The sequence below is a fragment of the Narcine bancroftii genome, chromosome 13 (assembly GCF_036971445.1).
Source record: "Narcine bancroftii isolate sNarBan1 chromosome 13, sNarBan1.hap1, whole genome shotgun sequence".
In the NCBI taxonomy this organism is placed as follows: Eukaryota; Metazoa; Chordata; class Chondrichthyes; order Torpediniformes; family Narcinidae; genus Narcine; species Narcine bancroftii.
Window position 1 is genome coordinate 15616285 of NC_091481.1, and position 13824 is coordinate 15630108.

A 13824-nucleotide genomic window follows, 5' to 3' on the forward strand; every position below is an offset into this window, starting at 1 on the left:
AGATTAGCATTTTAGTCATCAGACGATAATCTTGTGACTTGAGTTGATTTGGATCTCCTGTGGGGGTAAAAAATGCTGACTAGTCTGTGACTTGCTGCCAGCACTTTGTGTCAACTTTGTGTCAATTTAACTTTTTATTTTGTTGCTTTTTCATGTTTGTTTTAAGGATCAGTTGAAGTAATTTGTGATGAATATTAACTGGCTGAACATCTTGACGTGCGCACAAAGTCAGATGAATGTTATTATAAACATCATATTGAATTATTTGGGGTTTTCTGTGTGAAGAGCAGTCATTGTAATAAAGAAAACTTGGCAGCCTGATTATCCATAAAAAGCCTCACAAATGATACTGTGAATGGATAATCTGTTCCTCGTGCTATTATAGAAGAATGTTTAATGGAAATGACACAGGGGAAGAACTCCCAAGCTCTTTGAGATACTCTATATGCCGCGTATAAGACGAGGCAAAACTTAAAAATGTAATTCTAAAACCAAGGGTCGTTCTATATGCCAATTATAAAATCTGAACCTTGACAGCGAAGTCTCAGCACTCCCCCACACCAAGTATACAATGCAAATCTTGATAGCCAAGTCTCAGCGCTCCCCCACGCTAAGTATACAATGCAAACCTTGACAGCCAAGTCTCAGCGCTCCCCCACACCAAGTCTCAGCGCTCCCCCACACCAAGTATACAATGCAAATCTTGACAGCCAAGTCTCAGCGCTCCCCCACGTCAAGTATACAATGCAAACCTTGACAGCCAAGTCTCAGCGCTCCCCCACGCTAAGTATACAATGCAAACCTTGACAGCCAAGTCTCAGCGCTCCCCCACGCCAAGTGTACAATGCAAACCTTGACAGCCAAGTCTCAGCGCTCCCCCACGCCAAGTGTACAATGCAAACCTTGACAACCAAGTCTCAGCGCTCCCCCACGCCAAGTGTACAATGCAAACCTTGAGAGCCAAGTCTCAGCGCTCTCCCCCAGGGTCAACTGCTGTCGGCTCTGTACAGGCATTGAACAGCCTGTTAAAGGAGCTGACTGTGGCTTGTTTTAAAATATACAAATAAAATGTAAATCTTTACTGGGTAATTTGCTTTTAAAATATTGTGGCGACATCACTTCATTGGTCAGTGGTGAGTGGCAGACTCAGAGTCGTCTTATAAGGCAAGTATAGCTCAAAAACATACATTTAAAGTGGAAATTCATGGATGCCTTATACAGAGTCGTCTTGTATACTGGCATATACGGTAGTGCCATGGGCTTTGCATTTCTTAAAGAGAAGTAGGCAGTGCTGGCAAAGCTAATGTGATTGTCTATCCTTAATCGCCCTTATGAAATACCTTCTGGTAAGAGATATTACAGAGTTCAAATTTAGTGATGCTGTTGGAATGGTGGTATATTTCCAAGATGAGTATTGTGTGGCTTAGAGGGACACTTGCAGGTCATTGTAGTCCCATGCACTGATTGCCATTGATCTTTTGGAAGTAAAGGTTGTGGGTTTGGGAGTGACACCAATTGTTGGAATTTTGTGAGGAACATTCTACAAAATGGACTGGGCTGCAACATTATGAGTGATTCTAGCTTCAATGGAGATTTAAGAGTCAACCATATTACAATGGCTCAAGAGTCACAAATAGGATGAGGGTTAGGGTTAGGGTCATCATTCAGATGAGGCAAGTGGATTTCCTTCTGTGTTGGATATCCGGTAATTCAGACAATCATTTGCGCTGAAATTAGTTTTTCTTTACTTCCAGATTATTTGCTAAACTGAATTTAAATTTTCTGTCATTGGTTTTGAACAGGTCTCCAAATCCATAGACCAGGTTGGATCATCGCTTTTCCATAATTAAACCACAACATTGTTCTAAGAAAGAGAGTAGATAAAGCCTCGATTTAATGTCTCATGTGAAAAATTGGAACTAATAGGTCAGCGCTCCCTCAGGATTGCACTGACTGGTAGCACTTTGTTGGAGTTTAATACTCCAGTCTTTCAAAAGAGGTTTTTTAAATTTCATAAAAATATATACAGGAAAATAATACAATCATTATGCATCTCAGATTTAATATAAATAAGGGCACTGCATCACAAGCCTTTGGTATTTAACTGAAGCATTGGCTTAGATTATACACTATTGGCTTTTTATGAAAGTTAAAAAAAACTGCAGATACAAGAAATCAGAAATAAAGAGAGAAAATTCTGATAATACTCAGCAGTTTGGACATCCGTGGAGAGAGAAACGGTCTTCATTTCTGACCAAGGGTCTTAGACGTAAAATGCACTCTCCCTTTACCTGTTTATCTTTACAGATGCGACCTGGCTTGGTGAGTGTTTCCAGTATTTTCTCTTTTTATAATCAGCTCATGTTATCCTGGATGGAAGATAATAAGTATCTAGTAACGGTTTGGACCTTTTGAAAGTCAGTACATCAGTTTGCAAACAAAATAGAACCTAATTTTAATTAGTGCAACCACTGAAAAACATTGGCAAAGTGAATTCATTTGCTTTTTTTCTTTTCAGATTTCAGTAGGTTGCAAGAATACAGAAAAGGTCATTCAGAATCAGGTGCATGTTCAGTATTCGACTGACTTTGGTGTGAATTGGCGGTACCTGATGCCACAGTGCCTCCCAGCTGACCCACAATGCTCTGGTGACATCACGCAGCCATCAGTGTTCTTCCCTGCTAAGGAATGGAAAAGGGCTATCTACCTGCTGCCTGACAACCTGGTGGGCAAGTGAGTAAGAGGAGCTTTTGCCATGAGAACTTTGTGACGTTGATCTGCTGGTCGCATCTAAACCATGGAGAAATCCAACCCTGCCCAGTTTGGATATGAGACTTGATCTGGTGATGCAATGTGCCTCACTTCCCTTTGAGTTCAGTGACAAACTGGCGAAATAACAGGGCAGATAATAATATCCTAATGCAGTCCCCATCATCATCTGCATCTCAGAAAAAGGAGCTGACAACAGGAAAAGACACCCATCAGAGATACAATGTCTTCCACCAGCTCCATTAGTTTTCATATTCTAGCCAATTACCTCTCCTCTGCCACACCCATGACCACTCCATCCACCCTTCCTCTGCCCTCACTCTCTCTTGTTCTCCCCCTTCTCACCCACTTTCTCCTTCACCATCCTCGGCTCTTCCTTCCCCTAGTTCTCAGTCTCACTTCTCATCCACTGCCCTCTGCTTTTCTCCCCCATGTCAATTCCTTTTCTCATCTACTCCCTCTTTCCCCCTCCCCCCCCACCCACACAGACTTATTCTCATACATCATGGAAACAGGCCCATAAGCCTGACTTATGCCTCAAAACAAAGCTGGCCATCAACACTAATTCCAGTTGACTCCATTTCATTTATATTTCTCTAAGCCTTCTTTTAATATTATAATTGTCTGCAGGACAAAAGAAATTGGAGTAGGACTAGGCCATCTGGACTCTGTCATTTCATCAGATCATGGCTGGTCTGACTCAGCACCACCTTCCTGCTTTTCCCCATCACCCTTAATTCCCCCACTGCAAAAATCTATTGAACTGTGTCTTAAATATATTTCCCTGGGCAGAGAATTCCACAATTTCACTGCTCTCTAGGAAAAGCATTTCCTCCTCGGCTCCATCCTAAATCTACTCCCTTGAATCTTGAGGCTTTATCCCCTAGTTCTAGTCTCACTCGTCAGTGTAAATAATTTTCCTGCCTTTATCTTAGCTATATCTTTCGTAATATTATACAGAGGGGTGCAGTGCCAATATTTTTAGATGCCAGAGCTCACCAAAAACCGTTACAAGGTGGTGCCAAAGCTGCCCCCTGAGGTGCCGGAGCGGCGCTCCAGTGAACTCAGGCAGCACTGCACCCCTGATTATACATTTCTCTGATTCTCTTCTCACTCTTCTGAACTCCATCTAGTCCTGGGTGACTTAACCTCTCCTCCTAGGCTAACCTCATCATCTGTGGAATCATCCTGGCGAAACTTCTCTGCTCCACCTCCAAAGCCAGTATATTCTTTCTCAAGTAAGGAAACCAGAACTGTGTGCAGTAGGACAGGTGACTGAACCTCCCAGCAATTTTTGCAAGGCCAACATTCTGTTTGCCTTGATAACCTGTTGCATCTGCGAACCTAACTTTTGCAATTCATTTACAAGCATTCCCAGGTTCCTCTGCACAACAGCACACTGTGACCTTTTATTATTTAAGTAATAATCTGATCAACTACTTTTTCTTCCATTGTGGATGACCTCACATTTACCAACAATGCACTCCACCTGTCAGACCCTTGCCCACTCACTTAACCTATCTATATCTCTCTGCACACACTCTGCATCGTCAGCACAATTTAAAATCATCAGGCAATTTAAAATTTTCAGATTTCCTGGATTCTCAGGCAGTACTTTTAGAATTAAAATTTAAGGAGGAATGAAGAAGAGCTGAACTGGTAAATGTTGACGGTTTATTCATCAGCAAATTCAGCAGGCTTCATTTATCAAAACGAACTATTTTAAAGAAAAATAAGCGTGGTTGTGGTTGCCACTGTGCAACTGTGGTATTTGCGCGCACACATACACAAAAGCCCACTAAATTGAAAACGTTAGAGAGTTTTTGAAAAGTCTGGATTTTTAGGATGTCTGGATTTCTGGCATCTGAATTTTTGGACTTCAGCTGTGGTTTTAAAAAAAGCCTTCCTGCACATCTCCTTTAACCTTCCCACTTGCCTTAAATGCACGTCCTCTAGTGTGTGAGGACGGTGCTTCCCATAATTTTATAAACTTCTATAAGGTCATCCCCACAGTCTCCTTCACTCTGGGATATACAATCCCAGTTCTGTCAATATATTTTCTGTAGTCTTTCTAGCTTGGTCTAATCCTTCTTATAGTGCAGCTATCAGGACATCACTCTCACTGTGGCCTGACCAATTACTTATACAATAGGAGCATGGCATCTCCTGTACTCAATACCTTGTCCTTTAAAGATGAGCACACAACACACCTTCCTTGCCACTCTATCTACCTGTGTAGCCATTAGGGAGAACTCTGTGCATGCACCCAAGGTCTTGGTAAACCACTGTATATATGTTTGGATGTGTTAGGACACGCCCCTTGCTGACTGTGCATGAGGCTCCTCCCACAGACCCCTGAATAAAGGTGACTGTGCCACAGCCCCCTCCTCAGTCCAGGACAGTTGACCAGCATGGATGTGCCTCCATTCTGTTGTGAATAAAAGCCTGTCCGTTTCTCTACAACTTCTAGTCTTTGAAGTTATTGATGGTGCATCACTGTCAATGACACTCACCAGGGAGGGCTCTGTCATTCACTATGGATGGCCTGGGCTTGTTTAACTTCCCGCTTTATACTATCTGAAATAAATTCCATCAGCCACTTCCCATCCCCCCCCATCTCCACTCCCAACACGATCACTTTATATCTCACCTGTTCCAGCGATTTTCCTAAAAGCAAACATTTGACCATTTTTACCTCCCTGCCCTTCACCTCCTCACCACTCCACTCCCACATTGGTGGTATTGAGAGCAGCAGTAAAAGTTTGTGTGCACATTAAACAAAAATGATGCTGGACTTGCTTCAGGATCTTTGGAATGATAAACAATGTCGCATGTTAATGAATAATCTCTGAACTACCTGACCTGCAGAAGAATACCCACATTTTCTAAGTTTCCAGCATCTGCTTTATTTTGCTTTAGGCCAGAATATACGAAATCTTGAAACGTCTGTGTGCTGTGCTGAATTTGACCTGTTTTAGTTGAAGACTGGTGTTGACTCGACCCAAACCTTAATTTTATTCCAGTGCGTGGCTGGAAGACCATAAACAGCATTGTTTGAAATTGAAATTAATTAAATGAATGAAAAAAAACCTCAAGCCAATGTTTGTTATGGTTCATCAGTCTTGATTGAAGATGTTAGCTGACTAAAAAGCCTGTTGAATACAGGCATGCTCATCGAGATGGCATTCAAACAGGATGCCCATGACATCAGCTGGCTTTGTACAGATCTGTAAATCAGTGACATACTTAGCACTCGGTGTGTAATTCAGTTAAGTGGTTCTTTGCACCACTGGCTGAACTGGAAATTATTCTGTAAGACGCTCTTCAGTATTTCTCAACTTAGTGATTCATTCTTTGGTAGCATACTCCCTATTACACAGTACATGGAAATCAAAAAAGTACTGCAGATCTGGGAAATCTGAATTAATAGCAGAAAATACTGGTTGCATTAAAGAGAAAGACGGAGAACGTAAATTAGTGAAGCATTCCATACTCTTCTGGGCAGGACAGTTAATGTAGTGGTTGGCTCAACATTATTATAGCACCAGTGACCGGGGTTCAAATCCAGCACAGTCTGTAAGGAGTTTGTACGTTCTCCCTGTGTCTGTGTGTTTTTCCTCCGGGGTTCTCTGGTTTGCTCCCACATTCCAAAGATGTACGGTGTTGGTAGGTTAATTGGAAACGTGGGTGCATTTAGGCAGCAACGATGCTGGAACCAGGAGTAGGATGTGTCCCGTACCTTTTTACATTTCCCTAACTCTTTTGGCTGCTTCAGAGCCCCAAGGTAAATATCATCCTTTGTTCAAATATTTAAACAAAGGGCCTTGTTCATTTTCGACTGCATGTGGTTTATTCATAAATGTGACTTTGCTACTCTAACATTCTGCAGGTGAAAAGTTCAATCTAATGTGCTTTTTTTTTAAATTCCAGCCCAGTGAGATTCCGATTCTATCAAAAGTATTCAGATATTCAGTGGGCCATTGATAATTTCTACGTGGGGCCTGCCTGTCCAAACAACTGTGGAGGACATGGAGACTGCCTGAACAAACAGTGCTTCTGTGACCCTGGCTTCACTGGGGCAAATTGTTACTTGAGTCACCCTCTGAAGGTAACTGTTGGATTGCATGCGGTTTTTCTTATGATCCGTGATGAAATTTCACAAGGTTCTTGAATCTACTCTTGTATTATATACAGGGGTCAACAGTAGCAGAGTTGAACTGCACAACCTGACTTTCAGCCTTAAAATTATTCAGATTGCACAATAAGTTAAATGCAGAAAATGACTTTGTCCTAACTTAAAAATGGTGTTGAACAATTAGTATCTTATGGTCCTTATGCAGGCAAGTAAATATTGGTGGTCTTTCCTTCAGGACAATATAATTTTTTAAAATTACATTACAGTAAGTCCTTGAATAAAATTACATTACAGTAAGTCGTTCAATGTTGTTTCATTATAACGTAGATGAGAAAAATTAAAATAAAAAATAAAATACCGCGTTATTGTTCAAGTTTGGTTTCACTTAAAGTCTCACCTTCCAAGAACATATCAACAACGTTAAGTGAGGACCTGCTGCATCTGCTAGATAACATTGCATAAAATACCTCATAGATAAAAACACTGGGTTGTCAGTTGGCTCGGAGAAGGTTCATCAGGATGTTCTTGCACGTGGAAGGGGTGTCCTACAGTAAGGGAGGCAAGGTTTGGGCTCTATTTAGCTCAGTTTAGGTAATAGAATTGAAACAATCTGAGTGGGCTTAGGGAAACTGCTGAAAAGATGCTTCACCATGGGAGATCCCAGGGTCAAACATCGTGGTCTCCAAATAAGAGGCATCTATTTAGGAGTCAAATGATGAGCAATATCTTCTCTCAGAGGGATGACATTTTGGAACAGACAGCTGTGGGGACAGAGTTCTTGGGTATATTTAGACTTCTGATCAGTTTAGCAATCAAAGATCATGAAAATCGCTAAATCAGTCAAGCATTCAAGGGCAGAATGACCAACTCCTTTTTTTGGTTCTAGGCATGCAGTGTTAGAGTGTAAAAACCAAGTTATTTTAAATTTAATTTCCTATTTCATCTAAATTATCGATTTTTTTTAGAGATACAGCACAGTAACAAGCTCTTCAGGCCTAGACCACTCAAATACACCCATGTGACTGATTCGCCTACAACTCCCATACATTTTGAACGGTGGGTCGAAACCCACACAGACATGTGGGAGAAGTTACAAACTACTTACAGACTGCACAGGATTCGAGCCTGGGGCACTGGTGCTGTCATACCATTGTGCTAACCACTACACTAATCTGGCACCTTTTAATGCTTTGCACTCCATTTCTGGAACAACCAACAAGCACATACACTCCGTGTCCTGGTTTTCTGGGACTGGTTCATACTGTTCTTTACTACTGTAAAGGTTTACCCATGGAGTGCATATGATGAAAGGTTCGAAGTGGCTGGAGTCCAAAGGATTAAGGCAAATCAGACGTGATCTTCGGCAAATCAGCATTTGAGGTCTGAAGCTTCTGGGTTAACCTTCCTTCCTCTAATCACTAGCCAGTAACCTCTGTTGGAAAGTGTCAGACATTTTTGAGAAAGGGATTGAGCCTGTATTCAGAAAGGGCAGCCAGAGTAAATTTGCTCATGCAGAGCAAATGTCAAGGTGCTAAAATGTTTTCAACAGAACCAGGAAGAAAATAAACCACAACATCCATTCTGACAGTGTAACATGTGGGATGTTTGCTCAGAAAAGAACTCTCACTTCTACATAAACGTTCGTGTTCTCTTGAAGACGGAACACAACAGAACACTTTAGTGTGGCCTGCTGTTGTGAAACAAAAGCCAATTTTCCTAATTAATATTTATATTTAGCAGTAATTTCTGCAACCCAATTAGTTTCTCAATAAACCCATTTAAGTAACTTTTTGAGTTTGATTTAGTGACTTAAAATTAGTTCATTTGAGAAACTAAATTTGAGAATTATGGCAAACCTGTTATTTGGAAAACCCGGACCTCCAGATATTTCAAACTTGAGAAACCAACCATGCTTTTTGTCCTTTCTTCCATAGTTAACCTCCCTGAACCTGATTGCATTTTGTAACCTGTAAGCTACAAAATGGACAAGATAAGGGTGGCACGTTCAGCATAGGGCTTAGGGCAACACCTTCATAGCGCCAGTGATCGGGACCAGACCTGTGTTCAAATCCCGCGCTGTTTGTAAGGAGTTTGTACATTCTCCCCGTATCTGCATTGGGGGGGGGGGCTCAGGTTTTCTCCCACCCTTCAAATAAAACATACCAGGGTGTAGGCTAATGGGGTGTAAAATGAGCAGCAGGGACTCATGGGCCAAATTGGACTGTTACGGTGCTGTATGTCTAAATTTTTTTTTAATTAAATTTTAAAAATATGAAAACTGCTTAAATATTTTGAGGTTAATTCCAGATGATAAAAGGAATGCTGTCCTCTTCTTTCTCATCTTGTGTGTTACAGACTTCACTGAAAGAACGTTTTGAGGTTGATGACATGAAACCAGACACATGGGTTTCTCTGGATGGTGGGACGGCTTGCACAGACTGTGGTGTTCTGGTGGAGGTTTTGCCCCTCTATTTCAGTGGTGTCGGCATGAGACAGGCAATAACGGAAGACCTTGATCTCAGGGGTACCAAGTAAGTTTGGAATTGTTTTCCAATGAATTTTTATAAAGGGCAAAGCATAAGTCTATTAACAGAATCTTGGGTTATGAATTGGCGTCAAAAAAAAATTTCTGATTTCGGTACTTTCACTTGACCATCTGCTTCTCGGGGTCACAAAATTGTCAGTGTGGGAGTAAAAGAGAAGTGTCAGATTGTTGTTGAGACAGTTTTATCCAAGGGAAGTGATGAAGTATCTTGTTGGACATGTTAAAGAGGTCACCATTTCAATTTGAAATGTTCCCAAGGGTGGCTAATTTTCTGACCCAATGTTTGAAGATTGTTATCTGAGCTGGAAAATGGAACAAGATATAAATCTACTGTGAAAAAATAAATCACAATATCCATTTGTTGTCATGCACAATATGAATGTTTCTTAGAAAGTGACTTTCTTTTGTACAGAAATGTTTAATGTCTTCTTCAAGATGAACCACAGCAAAATAGCCTTAGTGTGGCTAATCCTGTATTCTCCCTGATTAGATGGTTATTTACACCGTGAGAATTAGGAAATGTTACTCTTGAAAGTCATAGTCATACAACACAGCAACAGACTCTTTGGTCCACAATTTAGCACCATAGAACCAATGGACATTAACAGCACGGAAACAGGCCCTTTGGCCCTTCTGGTCTGTGCCAAACTATAATTCTGCCTGGTTCACTAACATGCACACATTCCATTTACTTCCATCTCCCTCCCATCCATGTACCTGTCCAAATTTTTCTTAAATGTTAAAATTTAGCCCGTATTCACCACTTCAGCTGGCAGCTTGTTCCATGCTCCCACCATTCTGTGTGTGCAGAATTTCCCCCTAATGTTCCTTCAATACTTCTTCCCTTTCACCCTTAACCCATGTCCTCGAGTTAGCATCTTATGTAACCTCAGTGGAAAACGTCTATTTGTGTTTATCTATGCCCATCATAATTTTGTATACCTACATCAAATCTCCCTTCATTTGACTATGTTCCAGGGAATAAAGTCCTAACCTGTTTAACCTTTTCCCTGTAATTCAGTTCCTGATGTCCCAGAAGCATCCTAGTAAATCTTCCAATTTTATTCATGCATTTCCTGTTGTTAGTTGACCAAAACTGCACACAATATTCCAAATTTGGCCTCACCAATCCTGTACACAATTCTTTGATTTCTGAAGGCCAAAATGCCAAAAGCTCTCTTTATAACCCTGTCTATCTGTGATGCCACTTTCAGGGAATTATGTATCTGTATTCCCAGATCCCTCAGTGCCCTGCCATTTACCATGTATGTCCTACTTGGTTTGTCCTTCAAAAATACAACATCCCATACTTGTCTGTATTAAATTCCATCTGGCATTTTGCAGCCCACATTTCCTGCTGGTCCATATCCCGCTGCAAGGTTTGAAAGTCTTCCGTGGTGTCAACCAAACCTTCAATCTTTGTGCCATCTGCCAACATGCTGATCAAGTTTACCATATTATCATCTGGTATGACAAGCAACATTGAATCCAGCAACGACCCTTGAGGCACATCAGTAGTCGCAGGCCTCCAGTCTGAGAGGCAATCATCCACTAACACTCTCTGGCTTCTCCCATAAACCCAATATTGTATCTTGAACACTGAGCTTCTGAACCTTCCTTGTGGGGCCTTGTCAAAAGCCTTCTTAAAGTCCATGCAGACCACATTCACAGCCTTTCCTTCACCAACTTTCCTGGTAACATCCTCAAAAAACTCTAAAGCCACTATCCCTAATCGGTCCTTGACTATCCAAATACTTGTATATCTGATTTCTTTGAACACCTTCCTATAATTTACCCACCACTGATGTTAAACTAACCAGCCTATAATTTCCTGGGTTATTTTTGGAGCCTTTTTTAAACAATGGATCAATATGAGCTACTCTCCAATTTTCCAGCACTTCACTTGTGTATAAAGACATTTTAATATATCTGCTGCGCCCCTGCAATTCCTGCAATAGCTTCCCTCAAGGTCGAAGGGAATACTATGTCAGGCCCTGGGGATTTATTCACTTTAAGACAGCAAGCATTTCCCCTTCCTCTTTAATCTGTATAGGTTCTACGATCTCACTGCTTGTTAGCCTCACTTGTCTGGACTTAGTCCATAGCTGTCCATCTGAAATAGAAAGTATTCCAATTCCCCTCCATGGACTCCATCTTCACCTTCTGCTGTCAGAATGGCAGCCATCAAACTGAAAGACCCATCAAACCATGCTCATGTTCTATTTTCCCTCCACTGATCAGGGAGAAGGTTTAAGAGAGTGAAAACATGCACAAACAGATGTATGCAATTTTTTTCCCTGCAGCTGTCAAACTTCTGAATTAACCCATAACAGTGCTCTCATGCTGTCCTTCCTTGATGCTCATTGATCTTCCCTTTCTTTGTAATCCTATACTCTGTCAATTGTGCTCTTTACACAGATGTAATGTTAGAGATAACCTGTTGGTCTGTTCACAGAAGAACCCATCTCGCTGTACTAAGTATTTTGTGACAAGTAAACTTAAACTTAACTTTAAACATTACTGATGCATGAACCGGATTTAAAATATTTAAATATTCTTCAATGAAATCACTCAGGTCCGGAATTGGGTTTGCAAAGGTAACGAGAAGAACCACATTCCATGTGATCATTAGCCCAAGTTATACTTTGTCTCAATGGAAAATAAACAGCCTCCTCTCCTAGCAATCAGTTCCTGTTCAGTACCCCTAGAATTTCCCTACTGTTTCCAAGTACACAGTGAATCAATTTTAAAAATGAATACTGATCTTTTATTTTTGTTAGATTTGTGCAGTATTGGGCCAGAATTGGAAGTGAGAACAACATGACTACATGTCATCAACCCATCTGCAGGAAGGAAGGGGTTTTGTTGGATTATTCAACTGATGGAGGTGAGGTTTATTCCCTGTCTTGTATTATTAATTGCTGTACCTGATGTCCAAATGACATGTTGAATCAATGGAGGCTTTCAGAAGGAGAACGTTTAACTTAACCAAAACCCAACTCGATAAAACTCTAGTTAGGCCACACTTGAAATATTGCTTTCAATTCTGATTGCCTCATTACAGAAAGGATGAGGAAGCTTTGGAGAGGCTGCAGAGGAGATTTACCACAATGTTGCCTGGATTGGAGAATGTGTCTTATGAGGCAAGAGAGTTGGGTCTTTCCTCTTTGGAGCAAAGGAGGTTAAGAGGTGACTTAATAGAGGTCCACAAGATTATGAGAGGCATAGATAGGGTGAACAACTGACATCTTTTATCCAAGATATCAGTGGCAAATACCAGAGGGCATCTGTACAAGGTGAGGGGAGGAAACTTTAGGGGAAGATGTCAGGGTAACTATTTTACAGAGATAAGTGGGTGCCTGGACTACATTGAAAGGGGTGGTGGTGGAGACTGATAAAATAAGGACATTTAAAGAATGCATAGACAGGCACATAGATGTAAGAAAAGTAAAGGGTTATGAGTGTGAGGTAGGAAAGGTTTAGATTGTCGAGTAGTTTATATAGGTCGGCCCCACATTGTGAGACAAAGGGCCTGTATTGTGCTGAATTGCTCTATGCTCAAAGGGAATAACACACTGAATTGTGTTGCATTGGCTACTTGGATCCAAGGAGCTTGTTTGGGACACTTGCTTCTGGCAGATCAAAACCATTTGGAGGGAGACAACTCATAAGCCTGTGTACACAAGTATGAGGAAGAGAAAAATTGAAAGACGCACTGATAGAGAAGGGTGAAGTTATAGGGAAGGAGGCTTTTGTGGAGATGGCAGACAGGACCTGAAGGGTAAAGTTTTCACAAAAAATGGTTGGTACCTGAGATGGTGATGGAGCAGGAAAAATAACACTATTTAAGGTATCTGGAGAGGTATTTGAATGATCATAAAGGCATATGAAATTAATGCAGGCAAGTGAGGTTAATATAGAAAGACATGAAGGTCAACATTAATGCAGAGGGCTGCAGGGTCTGGTTCTACTCTGTACAACTCTGGCCTCTTCTACATCATTGACACCAAGCACAGTCTGAGCAGCCTCTTTGCCGAGCACCTGTACCTGGAACAACAAGCTAGAATTCCTAGTTTTCAGCCTTTGTAATCCCCCTCACCATTCCCACACAGACATGACTGCCCTCTTGGACAACTTTGAACCCATCTGTATGATCATTGAATTTTCCAGTTTTGGGTGAACTCCCACCTCCATCTGGTTCTATGGTTTGCATCTCTTCTTTACTTGCTCATGTTCTCACTTTTCTCTCTAACCGTTCTCACTCTCCACTCCCAGTGGTCTCTTCCTCCACCTGTCTCTCCAACTCACCCACTTTCTGCCCAGTACTATCACCTAAGGCTCTCCCCAGCCCTTCCCAGTCCCTCATTTCTCCCTT

At 41.3% G+C, this 13824-nt stretch overlaps 1 protein-coding gene across 5 annotated transcripts in view; it reads left to right on the top strand.

Moving 5' to 3' along the window:
- The window catches only part of LOC138748952 (reelin-like), a 271468-nt gene that overhangs the window by 239641 nt on the left and 18003 nt on the right, over positions 1-13824 (top strand). For all 5 annotated transcript variants that reach the window (XM_069909910.1, XM_069909907.1, XM_069909911.1 and 2 more), the window contains 4 exons: positions 2519-2733; positions 6700-6877; positions 9260-9435; positions 12230-12336. In XM_069909910.1, the coding sequence (XP_069766011.1) occupies positions 2519-2733; positions 6700-6877; positions 9260-9435; positions 12230-12336 (676 nt within the window). The remainder of the gene's footprint in view (positions 1-2518; positions 2734-6699; positions 6878-9259; positions 9436-12229; positions 12337-13824) is intronic.